General features: G+C 47.0%; 1 protein-coding gene across 1 annotated transcript in view; it reads right to left on the reverse strand.

Moving 5' to 3' along the window:
* Window positions 1-2,469: 2,469 nt before the first annotated feature.
* Window positions 2,470-16,174, reverse strand: part of LOC144175503 (luciferin 4-monooxygenase-like) — a 38,183-nt gene continuing 24,478 nt past the window's right edge. The window contains exons 4-5 of the mRNA XM_077704582.1: window positions 5,459-5,603; window positions 2,470-2,480 (exon numbers count right to left, since the gene is read on the reverse strand). Coding sequence (XP_077560708.1) covers window positions 2,470-2,480; window positions 5,459-5,603 — 156 coding nt within the window. The remainder of the gene's footprint in view (window positions 2,481-5,458; window positions 5,604-16,174) is intronic.

Here is a 16,174-nt window from a genome sequence, read left to right on the forward strand (position 1 = left end):
CCGATCACAAGCCGCTCACGTTCGCCTTGAACCGCCCTGACACCCTCTACACTCCACGAGAGGTGCGTCAACTGGCATACCTCTCGGAGTTCACGTCCGACATCCAGCATGTCAGTGGTGTGGCCAGTTCCCCTGCAGACACTCTGAGTCGCATGGACGACGTAAATGCCATTTCACCAGGAACGCAGGAAGCACCTACCGACCCACTTGACGTACACGAACTGGCTACGACGCAAGCCAACGACAACGAGCTCTCCCGTCTACGTGGAGCACCTACCGCACTCAAACTTGAAGACGTGCCGTTTCGTGGTGTGACCATCGTCTGCGACACGTCCACAGGTGTTCCCCGACCCTTCCTGCCTGCCTCACATCGTCGCCACCTGTTTGACTCCATCCACAACATGGCCCACCCCGGCATTCGGGCATCTCAAAAATTCATTGCGTCCCGCTACGTTTGGCCCCGTATGAACGCTGAAATTCGAGACTGGGTACGAGCCTGCACGCCGTGCCAGCGTTCAAAAGTCCAACGCCACTCCGGGCCCCCTGCCAAGCCATTCCTCAGGCCCGATGAACGTTTTTCAGTCGTTCATATTGACCTCGTCGGCCCCCTGCCTCCGTGGCAAGGTTACCGGTACATCCTCACCTGTGTTGGCCGCTTCACACGTTGGCCCGAAGCCTGTCCTCTTCCCGACATCACGGCCTCCACAGTAGCTTCAGCCTTTGTTTCTACCTGGGTGTCGCGCTACGGATGCCCTTCCACTGTTGTCACCGATCATGGCCGGCAGTTCGAGTCGTGCCTGTTCACCGAACTACTGCGTCTTCTCGGAACGACTCGTCTGCGAACAGCTGCGTACCACCCGCAGTCGAACGGCCTTGTGGAGCGTTTTCATCGACACCTCAAGGCTTCACTCACTGCACACGGCCGCCCCACCGAGTGGGTCCAACAACTACCCCTGACGCTCCTTGGCATCCCGTGCGCGTACAAAGTGGACCTCTCGTGCACGTCTGCTGAGCTAGTCTAGGGTACCTCTCTGCGTTTGCCAGCGGACTTATTGGAGGAGTCTTCACACCTCGTCTCTGCAAGCGACTACGTCGATCAACTACGAGAGGTTTTTCGGCACCTTCGACCTCAACCAACTCGCCTTGCAAAGTACAAGACGGCTTACACGCACCCAGACCTCAAAACTGCCACGCACGTTTTTGTTCGTTACGGACCCGTCCGAGGACCACTGCGGCCTTATTACCTTGGTCCGTACCCTGTCGTACACCGCCGCACGTCGACATTCGTACTGGACATCAACGGCTCTCAAGACAACGTCGCAATTGAACGCCTGAAACCCGCGTACTTCGAACCGCCCGAAGTCACTTCGTTGGAACCTGCTCTGCCCCCTTTAACAAGACCACCTCGGCGTGTCCACTGGAAACACGAATGACTTTTTCGCTCGTCACTCCCGCTCCTCTCTTGGGGGGGAGCCCTGTAGCAGCAGCTCCAGCGACATCGCTAGATCGAGCGCCGCACCTCACGCGGCAGCCCAAGCGACATGGCGGGACAGGCGCGGCCGCGCGAGCACACGAGGACACGGGGGTCTCGCCGGTGCTCACAAAATAAAATCACCTTGTCCTTGCGACGAACGGTCGTCCTGCCTGAGGCTCCTTCCTCTCGCCCGACATAGCGCCCTACAAGTTAAAGGAAATGAAGTAACTTTAAACTGGCGGGATAATACACCTGTTTTAGTGCGCAGAAATCTTTCCCGAGTAGCCCACAGCCTGGACCGTGTAACGCCCCCCATTTCCACAAAAATGCAGATTTGGCGAAAAACACCAGGAAGTGTTACAAAAGCACAAATGCTGATTAATTGGTCGTACAGTATTTAAAAAAGCAGAACATAAAATAGAAAAAAAATATTTTTACAAAAGTTACCTGACAAAATAATTATATGCATCGTGCACTTCCTCCCTAAACCCAACAATAAAGATGTCCGCAAAAAATGTCAAAAATACGAATAAAATAGGAGATAATAGCGAGAAACCGCAAAACGCCCGGCATTTTCAGAAAAAGCAGCTTTGCCAAACAAAACTGAATTTTTAGAATAGCGTACCTGGAGTTATGGTCCCAAAAAGTTTTGAAAAACCAAAAAATAAGAAAATACAAAATTTCGCCTATATTATCTGACAAAAAAATATGCATTCATTAGAACTGCCCTCCAAAGCACAAAATAGCAAAAAAGTCCGCAAAGAAACGTTCAAAAGTGAAAAAAAAAACGAAAATTGCGAAGAATCGTGTAATGCTTCGATTTCGGCAAAAATGAAGGTATGGCAGTAAAGAAAACACGAGGAGTTATTATAATACTGTAGATGGAGATGATTTGTCAAACAGAATTTTGAAAAACCAAAAATTAGGAAAAATAGAAAAATAAAGTTCACAAAAAGTTACCTGACAATATAAAAAATTCAATGATATACACCCCCTCACCGAAACACTAGAATAAACAAAAAGAAAAATACCAAACGAAATGCGAAATAAAAATTCAAAATACTAAAAAAAAGCCGAAATAAAGAGCTGTGTAACGCCCTGCATTACCACAAACATTTATACTTGGCGGAACTAACCCCTGCAATTATAATAATTGCGAAAATGATGATATTTGTTCGAAGAGAATTCCTGAAACCATAACAATAATAATTAAGAGTTCGAAGAGAATTTCGAAGACTAACAAAACATAGAAAATATAACTTTCCGCAAAATTATCTCACAAAATCTAAATTATGCATCTTATACACCTCCTCCCCACACACAAAACCGAAGACTAAACAAAAATCCCGCAAATTAACGTTAGAAACACACACAAAAATTGTGTAAATGGGCCAACTCTTCATTACCCCGTGCTTCTTTTGAATAAATCAATAATTAGCGGTGTAACTGCACTTAGTCGCTATAATGGTATCTATTAACATCATATGAGGAAACACACAAATTATACTTCAAAAGAAAACACTATTCCAGTCTTCGCTACTCATACCCATATTTGGCTGTAAAGAACTCAGGCTAGACAATCGGCTTGAGAACGCTGCGCATTAGTATAAAATTCCCTAAATTTCTGGAATTTTTCGCCGAATCTTGCCACTTTGCTAGTTAGAAATGCAAAATTTGTATTACTTTGTAGTATATCATTACCAGAGTAAAATAATATGCCGGAGTGTGAAAACAAATATTTTAGGCTTCAGTTAGTGGTTAAAAAATGAGTTCCTCGCACTTTCACTGCCGGGCAGAACCAAGAAAGATTCTCTAAATTCAATGCCATTAGATGACACACATCGCGCTAGGCCTCCCACATACCACCATAGCTGTTTAGGCGGTGCAAGTGTTCATACTACAAGCATTTGACCATCCCATCGACGGCGCGGCGCTGCAGGAGGAAAACATCATTAGGAGATAATCACGTACAGCGATTTTGGGGAGCGGCACGACCGTTAAAAACTAGACTTAACCGCTACAGCTGCGGTTACAGTCAACAGCTAATGCGGGTGTCAGCAGCAAACAAAAAAAATTACGCCCACGTCCCCTCACGGGAACCCTGGTGTGATGCGACGCTGAGGGGGTTCAAGCGCAAGCGGAGAGCAACCGTCGACCGAAAGGCCGCCGGAGAGCGGCACACCGGTTATATGCGCAACGCGCCCAAAGGAGAGGAGACCGCGGAGAGAGAGAGTACTGCACACGCGCAGCACCGCGAGCAGCGCCGCCCACCGGTGGAGTGAGAGCGCGCTGGGCCGCACCCCCGCAGATGTTGAGAGAGAGTGTTCGCTCTCACCTGTGCACGCGCCGGTGCCAGTGCGTCTGCTGCGGCTATGACGCAACACAATCCAACACAATCCACTTTAATCCAATCCAATCCCAATCCAATCCAAGCCAAGCCAAGCCAAGCCAATCCAATAGAATCCAATCCAATGCCCCTCGCGAGAGAGCGTTCGCTATCGGAGAGGAGAGGGGGTGAGCGGAGGACAGTGCGGACGCCGACGACGACGGACGCACGCAGGAAGGACAGGGCCGCCGACAAGAGAGGCTCTCAGCGTAATATCTAAAATTAATAGGCTGTTGCCGGGGGCTTACGTCGCTGTAGTTCTCGTTTTGGCTGCCCCTGGCGCCAGATACGCGAACGAGTGCGGTGCTTTTCGCTGTCGCCGTCGTCACCCCCGCGACAGTGTTGCAATTGCTGTCGTCTACAGTACGTGTTTGCTGTAACCACTCACTTACGGTTTTTGCTTCGCTAATCATAGTTGCTGCATGTGGTTATCTCTTTACAAAGCGCTGTAGTGGTTAGCGTTTTAGTTGTGCAATTTTTGAAGTGCGCCGGACCGTTCTGTTATTGCAATGAAACATCGCCCAAGTGTGATTTGGTGCCCCTGTCGAAAAGTATTCCCGGGTGTTGTGGCAAGGCCACCAAAGCAAGAATTTTTCCAAAGCTTCACACTTGAGAGGATAGCTACCTACAGACATTCGGCAGTAATTCTCAGGAAAGCAATAAGCACGAAACAAAGGGGTTAATGAAATGCTGCAAATTGAGATTTCGTCTCGAAATTGCTGTTCTTTTTTCATATTGTTCAAAAGAAAGAGGCCTGTCAGAAATGATTTGTTTAGATGTTTTGTTTGTTAACGTAATTGACCACCCACAAGTGTACCTGGAAATGTGGTCAAGGAAACATTTGCACAACTCGAACTTTCAAAAAAAGTTTCCCCGTATATTTCCCACTTTTTACGAACACTAGGCCGACTTTAGCACGGTTCCGCTATACCTCCACTACGGTAGGCTTCAGGGTCAATTTATTATGGGAAGCTTTTACAAGTTATGCACGAAGAAAATCTTTATGTGAAATATAACGTCGCTAGCAGTATATAATTTTCCAGATATCCCAAAATATATACGCCGAAAGTAAAAACTGAGTACGGCCGGCAGTCATTCTTTTTTCAACACTCCGACATACTATACAAAGTTGGAATGCAGATTGGTTTAAAATTCATTAGAAACATAATTACGCACGAGAAAACGACATACTTTGAGTCGCAATTTCTGCTTCAATGTCTATAACCATTTATTTTCTTTAGGATTGTCGTTTATTTCACTGGTTTCGTTGTATTGTCTATGCTTAAACACAGTCGTATTTCTACTTGATTGTCCAATTGTGCTTTATTAAACTTTAATCTGATATACTTCATTGTACTTTATTGTACATTAGTCGTTTTTGTTTACTGTCCTGTGCTCTGCATGTTCTTATATTTTTTATTACTTCAACGTTAAATTTTCCAGCTTGTCGAGTTTGCCCTTTTATTGTGCACCACCAATGAGAGATGGCGCCTCTTTCAGACTTTTATACCCTTTCGTTCCACCCTGCCTGCTCTTACATCTGAGACAATAAAATCTTTGAAACTTTGCAGTGCCACAAGTAGTGTACTTTTGCTTACCGGACTTCATCCAACCATCCTCGTCAAAAAGGTCGGCGGTCTCCTTAGGCATCTTGTAGTAGCCTCGGACCATGCTAGCATTGCGGAAACATATCTCGCCCATTTGATGGGGGTCCAGCTTTTCTCGCGTAACTACGTCGACAACCTGTAAAGAAATTTTGAAAGCCAACTGAAACAACAGATTGAATTTCAGATGCACGCGCGTTGTTGGATGTGCGCTTGTTTTGAAACACAAGAGTTTTCCTGAACTACTTCTACGCAAAACTTTCGTTCAATACGCCTGTCTGTCTGTATCTCGATTTAGACACCCGGCAAAAAAATAAAAGAATTCTGAAACGGGAAGCTCATATAAGAAACTTTTTTAAACCACGGCATCTGAAAACACATTTGATACTTGTTAACATTGTGAAGCTAAAAAAAAACATTAAGCATATATGAGGTGAACATCAACAAAAGAGGGGGTATATGTCAGTGTCCTGTAAATACGAAATAGAGGTGGGAATAATTTTTGCGATAACAAGAAAAAATACGCCCTGAAAATATTATTGTGACCCAAAATACAAAAGATCTCGCACTAGAGCCTTCACTCTGTGGCGGCATTCGAACTAGTGAAACACTCGAATAGCTGGCGCGGAGCACTGAAACGCGGGAGATTTGAATTGACTGGAGGAAACCTCTGCCCTGTTTATCGTTGGAGGAGCGAGGAGAGATAAATAGCCTGAGGGGTGGACTGTGGAGAGAAGAGATGCCTTTACGTGGCAGGGACCAAAGAAAACGTGACTTTCGACGACATTTTTCCGGAAACCTATAAAATAAGCGGCCAGTTTTTTTTTTATTTTGCTGGGACGAGCACGGTATGTAACGCATCCCAAGCAAACGAGAATTAACAGCGTGCCGAATGGTTCGTTCGGTCTAGTTTTTGAAGCGGAGCTTCTATCACCAGGCGAAAGAAACTGTGCTAGTCCCGTGTACGCAGAAAACGTCTCCGGTGCAACGCCCCGGGAATTCGCGAAAAAAAGAGGTTGCCGACGAGTAAGGAGTAAGGGGGAGGGCGCGAAAAGGGGTACCTCTCGTAGCGGAGAGCTGGCGTAGCGAGATACTGCGTTAAATGCAGCTGAAGTGATACCGCGGGCACGGACAAAGGTAGTGGTGCAAATGGAGCAGCGCCAACGTAGCAGCGGCGAACACCGGCCTCGCGTTACTTCGAGATGGTTAGGCCGGATGCGATACCTACTGCTAGTGAGCAGGCAGCTTACGATTAGAGAAGCCGCAAGATGGAACGGGAACGAGTTCATCTAATTAGGGTGGATGCTGCAGCCTCGAGCACAACAGGCCTTGATGAAGAATAAGGTGTAACTCACGGGGAAACACTTGCCGCGCATTGGAACTTAGCTAGTTGCCGTATTTTCACGATTCTAACGTTCCTTCGATTGAAACGCGCAGGTATGTTTGCGAAAGGACTGGACACCACGCACCTGGCATAAGTCATTTTATTCGCTGGAGGCAGCTGTGCACGCTACCATTCATAGGGCATTTAAAAGTGCCCAGGCTCTTTGTTGCAATGAAATTGGAGTGAGTTTTAATAAAAGGTTTCGCTACTTCCAATGTATTGGCCTTCATGATTTCTGACGTAGCAGGCCATTGGTTGAACCCTTTCTGCTTGATATATACGGCCAGGGTGTGGTAAAGGTCTCGAAAACATCCATGCTCATGACCAGTGAAGTGTTGATATGACTGTTTTTGTTACACCACTGCCGGTACCTCTCTCTTGTACGTATAGTGTGCGTGATGCTGCTAGGTCCCCCAGTTGTTGGCGCATGAAATTACTTTGTGCGTAGTTGTGGTAACAGAAGATTTCAGAGTGCAGGGGCATTTTTGTGAAGTCCGGCTTGAAATAACTGGCCTCGGTGTGCGATATTTTACCAAATTGCTGTACAGTAGAGCCAAATTAAGGGTCTCTTAAGAAGATGACGAATTGAATTCACATTCACAGGTCTATGGGTAGGCCACGGGTGACCCGTCCGTCCGAAGACCTGTGTGCTAAACGCCATACACTACAGCCCACACTAAGGAGCCTGAGTTCACGTTTGGAGCTACTTGAGTACGCCACGTATCAGAGAGAGAAAACGTTTATTTGAAACATGGTTGCTGAGGGTTGGTGGCGGCTGGGCGGAGGCCAGCCGCGACTTCAGCAGCTCTGTTACCCAACACCTCTCTCCATAGCCTGCTACTGGAGATTCAAGGGAAGGGGTCGTAAGGGCAAGCCCACATGGAATGTTCCAGAGTTGCACGCTGGCCGTATTGGGGACAGTTTGGAGACGGGAGGGATGAAGGGTGGATGTGGTGTAGACAAGATCTGCATCGGAAGGAGTCTGTTTGCAAGAGTTGCTAATAGCGGATTTGGTAAGGCGTGAGGGAGGAATGGGCGGTGGAGAAAGTACGACAATAGAGTCGGTAGTGCTCCACGATGTCGAATGTGATGAGGCGTTCTTTGGAGGCGCGTGCGCCATGTTGGAGGACGATGTTCACACCAGCCCAGCGTGTGAGATCGCGGGCAATGGCATGGGCAAGTTCGTTTCCTGACAGGCCAGTGTGAGCCGGGGCCCACACCAACCCCACCATCTTTTGAGGCGGGTTACTGTGTGTGATGCGGAGGGCTTCAGAAGTGATTGTCCCCGGTACAAAATGCAACCGAGCCAGCTTGGAGTCCGTGACTATTTTGGGCGGGGTTGGAAGTTGTGTGAGGGCCAGCGCAATGGCCGCTTCCTCCGCAGTCGTGGGAGAGGTAGTTAAGATGGTAAGCGTGCTGGAAGGAGCCAAGCAGAGTTGCGCGTTACCACCAGAGCGTAGGCGTTCTGATGGCAGTATTCTGCCGCATCACAGCACACCGCTTCCGGCTATTTTGAAGGTTCCCAGTCCAAGGCGCGTGTACCGGCTTGGCGGCGCGCTGAATTGTAGACGGGGTGCATGTGTCGGAGAAGGGGCCTTGTGAATATGTTTTCCCGAATTTCAAGGGGAACATGCATGGCACTTCTACCTTGTTCGGACAATAGAAGGTCTTGGGCAGCGAGAATAGACTTGCCCGTTTCCGTTAGTTCTCTGGGATGATAAATAGGCTTCAACTGATTCGGTGGTGGTGTGAAAAACTCCGAGCTGGAGCAGACGATCCGTGGGTGCGTGAGAGGGTATCTGTAAGGCGGCGCGGTAAACCTTGCTGATGAGGCCATCGATCTCGTTCAGCTCAAACTCGGACGCTTCTATATATGACAGGGTATAGAGGAGGAGGCTGATAAAAAAGAGTGCACTAGCTGAAGGCGGTCTCATTCATCTAGTTCATGCTGTCGGTTGGTTACCCACCGAAGGAATGCCACAATTTGGTCGACTTGAGATCCCAGTTGTTGTATGAAGAAAGCATTGGATCTATTCTGCTGGATAAGTAGGACGAGGATTCTGAGGCGGGAGACTTTAGTGACTGTATGGCCTTGTGCCGTTATTTCAATTTGGGGATTTGCAGGAGTACGTGTACGAGGAGGGAGGACTAAGAGCTCGGATTTGGAAGGGGAGCAGGTAAGTCCGACCAAGGCGGCGTGACAGCTGACCACATCTGTGCCTGCTTGGAGAGTACTTTCATGATGTCCATCATTACCGCCTGGTATCCAGAGTGTAAAGTCATCCACGCATATGCCTAAACGAAGGTGCGGGAACTGTTTTAGAGATTGGGTAGCAGGCAGGAAGGCCAAATTGAAAAGAATATAGGAAAGGCTGGCCTCTTGGGGAGCGCATCGGCTGGCCAGATGCTATATGCCGCTAGTGTGTTGGCCCAGGCGTACGGTGGCTGTGCGGTCACGCAGAAAATTTCTCACATATTTATACACCCTCAAACCGGGGGGAATGGCTCAGAGGCTGGCTATTATTGCTTCGTGAGTGACCATCTTGAAGGCTCTTTTTAGATCAAGCGCTAGCACGGCTGCATTATCCACTTTGCTGGGAGGCCGGATAATTTCATTTGATACTTGTAGTACTAAACCTTGAGCCGACAACTTAGGTCTTAATCCAAACATTTCTTGCCGAAGCACTTCGGTTTGATTTACGTCGTGGGTGAGTCTGGCTAGGATGACGTGTTCCAGCATTTTGCCAACGCATGAGGTAAGCGAGATGGGCCGGAGCTGATCGAGGGCTACAGGTTTTCCAGGTTTGCTACAAGTCTTGCGAGGGGTCATCAGGGAGACCAGGCAGAGGTTCCGAGCTTGCGGATTGGGCAAAAAGGGCAGGAAAACTAGTTTTGATTTCATTGAAGTGAGCGGGGCAGGCGTGTAGCTCTGTCTTTAATGCTTCCACCATTGCCTGTGTGGCAACCTGGCTACTTGGATGAACCAATCACTTTACTCAAGGATCAGGAAGGAAAAAAACATGTATCACGATTTTCTCAGCAGCAGAAATCTCACTCTACTTGCTGAGTATAAAAAATATCGAAATAAACTTAACAAAGATCTAAAAAACGCGAAATCAGACTACTATGTAAGAAATTTCTCCCGCATTCAAAATGATAGTCGTAAATTTGACGACAGGTCAGCAACTTGACCAATAAAACCAAATCTATGCAACTTGATGAAATAATCACAGAAAATTGGTAATTAACTGGTCACGAGCTATCAAATGCCCTGAATGACTACTTTATTAATGTCGCTTCTCCAAATTCTGTCACGCAAACTCCTGTAAATAGCTCACTGAGCCTCACCACTCTCTTACTCAATTCTATAGTACTCGCGCCCACAACTCCTCAAGAAGTAGCTACATTGATCCTTTCTTTAAAAAATGACGTATCTGCAGGGTACGATGATATAAAGGTGATCCCGTTAAAGAACGTTTGCGCCGTTATATGCGATGTCTTGCCACACATTGCAAATCTAATGCTGTCAACTGGTGTTTTTCCTGAAGATCTCAAATTGGCCCGAGTCGTTTCAGTACATAAAAGAGGCAATATAAATGAACTGTCGAATTACTGACCAATTTCTGTTCTGCCTGTGTTGTCAAAAATTTTTGAAGGTATTATCAATTCTAGGATAGCCGATTTTCTGCACAAATATAATGTGATTGTTGATTCACAATATGGGTTCACGAAAAATAAGACCACAGAGCAAGCACAGTTAGTTGTTAAAGACAAAATAATAGATAATATTGAAAACAAAAAATGTACCCTTGGCCTATTTTTAGATTTTCGCAAGGCATTTGATTGCGTACACCATGAGACCCTTCTTAGAAACTTTGTAACTGTGGGGTTAGAGGTATTGCGTTGAACCTATTGCAGAGTTATCTGAGCAATAGGTCCCAATATGTTCGAACAAATAACATATCCTCTGATATACAGGTGGTTAAGCATGGTGTCCCACAGGGATCAGTACTAGGGCCGTTATTATTCATTACATATATCAATGACCTAGCCCGAATACATAACTCTCCCGATCTGTTGATGTACGCTGATGACACTAATCTTTTCTTCTCTTCCTGTTCATTACCGGCGCTTCAAAATATGGTCAATGCTTATTTAATCAACCTTCGTGATTGGTTACAAAGGAATAAGCTTAGTTTAAATATAAGCAAAACGAAATATATTATTTTCAAGCCCATCAACACCATGGAAACTAATTGTATACATATTCATTATGACAGTATAACAATCAATCAAGTTTCTTCCCAAAAATTTCTTGGTGTGTGGTTTAATGAAAATCTTTCGTGGTCTGTTCATATTTCCAAACTTACTTCTGAACTAAGTAAAATTGTTGGCCTATTTTATAGGATTTCTAATCTACTGCCTGTTTGGTTAAAAGTGTCTATGTATAATGCCCTGTGTTTTTCAAGACTTTCTTATTGTAATCTCGTTTGGGGTACGACCACGTCTTCCAATTACCAAAAATTACTTGTCCTGCAAAAAAGAGCCTTGCGGGCTATTGAGGGATATTATGGTGCACCACGAAACTTACGCGCGCAACCATTATTTGTAAAACACTCCATATTAAAAGCCGACCAAGTGTATTATCTGCGGCTTCTTCAATACATTCACCAGAATCGCTTGTACTCTGTTCTTGATAGCAACATAGGTTACAATCTTCGCGTAGTAAAACTAAGAGTTCCGCGAACGCGAACAAATTACGGTGAACAAAAACTGAGTTGTCAGGTACCCAATGCGCTAAACAAATTCCCCTTTCCTGATGAGTTTTTTCTATCTGGAAACATGTTAAAAAAAAGACCGAACAGCATCTGATTGAAGGTGAAATTCTAATGTAAAAATGCAGCTTACCGTCTTTGATATATATGCGCATGTGTATGTATGTGTGTACATGGATGCAGGGGTATATATCTATTGTTCTATCTTTTTCACACAAGTACTTAAGTCGAATGATTTACTTTATTTCATCCGTATGTACGAAATTGTACTCGTACAAGTATCAATTTGTATTTTTTATCCATTATTGTGCACATGTTTTGTATTCTAGTAAGTGTTACTGCCTATATATTACTTTTGTATTTTGATTGCTGCCCATTCTATGTATTAAGTGTTTTTGCGTTTGCATCTGTACTACTTACAGGCTTAGGGTACCGAGGCCTCGTCAGGCTTAACCGCCTTTTGCCTCGGTCCCCTCTTTTCTATGAAAAGGAAAATAAACTTCACTTCACTTCACTTCACTTCACTCAATAGGGTTTGTTGAAAGTGGATGTACTCAGCTTTTTCCTCGGATAAAGCGTTATGGCAAGTGCGTTCAACGGCTGCAATCAGGTCACGAGGGAGGGTCGGCTGTCGCTAATCGGAGTAGTACATTCTGTTGCCCATCTCTTGGAGGAAGGCGATGTGTTGGAGTCTGCCGATATTGATGGGGGAGTGCGAGGCAACTCGGTAGAGTTTTGTGTGGAAGAGAGGAGAGGAGGGGGTTAATTGGCAGTGTGGAGGGCTTAGCGGCCTATTTGAGGGCTGGGTTTTCTTGCCTTAGCATGGCATTTTCCGAGCGAAGTTGTGCCAATTCTTGTAGAATTGTTCGTCGTTCTTGAAGAAAAACGTCAGGGATGTTTGGGAGGATTGTGCAGCGAGCTAGACAGAGGAATGCTGGGTGCTCACCTAGGTGGCTTCAGCATTCGGTTTGCGGGGTGGCTGATTGGCCTTGTTCTTCGAGTGTTGTTGCTTCGGGGGCTTCCCCAAGGCAGGGGACTGTGAAGCCTGTCGCTGACTCGGTGAGGCCCCATCCGTTGAAGTCCGGGAGGTAGCGGTGGCTTGGGCGTATGTGGGGGCTTGCCGTCGTGTTTGGAATGGGCTCGGGCATTCAGCAGAGCCCGTAAAGTGGCGCCCCCACACACAATGCACTTGGAGTACATTTTTGTGGGTCCGGTGGGTTGACGAGTCCGTATTGTACGCAGCGAGACGGTGGCTGGTAGTCCTTGCGGTGGCCGGTGCTCCAGCACTGGTGCAGGCTTCCGTTTCTCGCTTGAATGCTTGAAAGGCTTGCAGCGGTAGGTAACAGCGCGATATCGCACCCGAAACAAAACCGTCGTGCTTTCGAAGAGGATTTGTACGATGTTTGAAGAGTTGTCTCTTCGAATCCGGAATACCTAGATTGGGATTATAGGATTTGCTCTGCCGTGTCCGCGCTGGGAATATTGGCGATTACTCCCAGTGCCGTGTTGGACGGTGCAGAAACGTGAGCTGCGATTGGGTATTGTTGCCCGTTGTGGTTGATGGCCGTGATACCGGTGTATCGTGTGGCTCGTTCCTCGTGAGGGGTGCTGATGATAATGTAGTTGGCTTTAGCTTGGATCCGGACTTTATCCTCGTCATTGTGGGTGAGTCCTGCAGCATGCATGATGATATAAGCAAGCGTAGCCGCGGCGATGGCGACGACGGCCAGTCCGCCTCGCGGGCGGAGGATAACTTTCATATCATTTTCCGGCAATGGAGTTACAGGGGCCTTGCTGTATTTGGGTTTGCGGCGGCGGTGTTGTTGCCCGGCGTCGCTGGGTGTTGTTGAGGCACGTGAGGCAGCGGCAAGAGTGCGATTGTCTGCAATCCGGATCTCGAGTTGAAGGCGGCGGCGAAGTGTAGGCCACCCGGGTTGTAGGAGTTCGGTTGTGTCGACGTCAATACCAATGACGCCGTACTCCATTTCGGCGACGAAGGAAGCGTGACGAGTTGCTTCAGTCGGAGGGGTAGATGCCGGAAGACATACGTGGTGGGGCGCGTCGAAGCGGCGGGGAGGCGTCCGCCCCGCCAAGCTTGATAGTGAGGCTTAGCAGTGGAACCGGCAGGCGCAAATGAAAAAAAACGCATAAAATCTACTGGTAACGTCCGATGGCCACAACGGTGGTGTGAGCAGACTCCTCGGACCTCCTCGTGAGCGTCGAGCGGACCCCGAAGTTCGTAAGGCGTAATTGAAGGCCAAGTGATGAACACCTGAGATGTCTTTGATTATTCGATGTTTATCAATCGGCATCGCGTGCTTCACTTCTTATTTAAGGAAGAGATGGGTAATGTTTTTTTATAAAACGATAGTCTTTCTTGGGCTACTTAAACCTAGAAATTTTGGTCTGTCTGTATGTCTGTCTATCTGTCTGTGACCCGATTCAGCCACCCGGCCAAAGCAAAATTGAAATTGTGCAATAGTTTTATATACTAACTGCCAAATGTAAACGTCTAAGCCCGGTTTATATGTTCATACTTGTCAACTTTGTTGAACAAGAACAAGACATTACGCAAATATAAGGCAGGAAATTAGTACACAAGGGATATTTACAGTGTTCCTTTATTGAAAAAATCGTGGATTCTTGGTTTTTCAATCGCAAATCATATTCTGCATCTACTGCGGAAAACCGCCGCCTGTTGGCGGCATATGAAAAATCACGCGGCTACAGCAACCAAATGTTCCACAAGCTAGATTCCACGTTCTGCTTGGAACGCACGTAATGCACGGCCACGCGGTTCTATAAACCTTGTAGTCGGCCGCCTCCATTCACGTGCGTCTCCGCCGTACTGCAGCGCTAGTATCGAGGAACCGGGCCTGTAGCAGTGGAACGCGGTAAATTCAAATGGCCTTGCGCAAATCATTAGTGTGTTTACCTTGGGATCAGCGCGACGGTACAGAAACAGCATCAGAAGTGTGCTGGAAAGCAAATGTATACAAAGGCTATCGTCTTTTGACGACATATGCAACAAAAGAAGCAGATACGCGGCCAATTTGTTTTCTTTTGCAACATATCTTACAGCGCACACTGCAGGTATTGCTTTAAGTTTATTTATTCTTATTCACGCCATCGATTGAAATTTGCTCCATGTCAACAGCTTAGCTGTTGTAGCTAGAACCTTTTCGTTAGTCTGCTGCACGTTGCACGTCAGGCAGAGCACGATACAAGCATCCATAAATGGGCGAGACTTCCCACTGCGGCAAATCCGGAGACTTTTAGCTGACCGTTATTGAGGGTGCGCCCCGGCACCAGCAGCCCGCTAAGCGCAACCGGGACCAATGCCAGTCGCGGCCAAGCGCGCCTTGCTTGCGCAATGGATCTCTCGATTGCTATCGGAGCGTAACGGACTGTGAAAAATGGTCAGCTAATGCTCGCTATTTTAGCTGACCGTTTTTCATGGCCATCCCGGTACCGGAGCGGAGTGTCGAAAACGGCGAAAGAAAACTCTCTCATATAACAAAAAAAAAAATTGGCTCCAATCCACGCTGTGAAGTTTGTTGGGAAGCAAAACTTTAAACGCACCTACAACTATTGCCCATGCAACGTCACTAGAATTCACATACATGGCTCTACAGAAAATTGGCCGCGTATCTGCTCCTTTCGTTGCAAATGTCGTTAAAAGACGATAGTCTTTGTAGACATTTGCCAAGGAAATGCCCTCCTTTGCTTTCCCGCTCACCTCTCATGCTGTTCCTGTACCGTCGCGCTCATCCCAAGGCAAACCCACTAAAGGTTTGCGCAAGGCGATTTGAATTTACCGTGTTCCACTGCTACAGGCCGGGTTCCTCGATGCCAGCGGTGCAGTACGGCGGAGACGCGCGTAAATGGAGGCGGCCGACAACAAGGTTTATATAAGCGCGTGGCCGTGCTCCCCCTGCGTTCCAAGCAGAACGTGGAACCTTGCTAGTGGAACCTTTCGTTTCTGTTGCCGCGTGATTTTTCATAGCCGCCACGATCCGGCGGTTTTCTGCAGTAAATGTAGAATATCATTTGTTATCGAAAAACCAAGCATCCATGAAGTTTTTAATAAAGGAGCACTGTAAATATCCCTTGTGTAGTAATTTCCTGCCTTATATTTCCGTAATGTCTTGTTCTTGTTGAAAACGTTGGCAGGTATGAACATATAAACCGGCTTAGACGTTTGCATGTGGCTGGGAGTATATAAGACTATTGCGCAATATTAATTTTACTTGGGCTGGGCGGCAGAATCGAGTTACAGACAGACAGACAAACAGACGTACAGACAGACAGACATACAGACAGACCAAAATTTCTGGGTTTAAGTAGCCCAAAAAAGACTAACGTTTTTAAAAGTTAAACCACAGGTTCTGCCAGCCGTTACCTGGAATTCGTGGGGGCAGCGTCTCGAACGCAGCAGCAGTGTCGGGAACGACCGGGCTACCGCGGCGAACGCCGCCGCTGTATCCTAGCCGTGGGTCGGGACAAAGAAAACGGACATGAGCGTCTTTCGAAGGGTAAAACAGCGGAACC

The sequence above is a fragment of the Haemaphysalis longicornis genome, unplaced genomic scaffold (genome assembly GCF_048455015.1).
Source record: "Haemaphysalis longicornis isolate Haplotype H1 unplaced genomic scaffold, Haemaphysalis longicornis Haplotype H1 scaffold_3, whole genome shotgun sequence".
Classification (NCBI taxonomy): Eukaryota; Metazoa; Arthropoda; class Arachnida; order Ixodida; family Ixodidae; genus Haemaphysalis; species Haemaphysalis longicornis.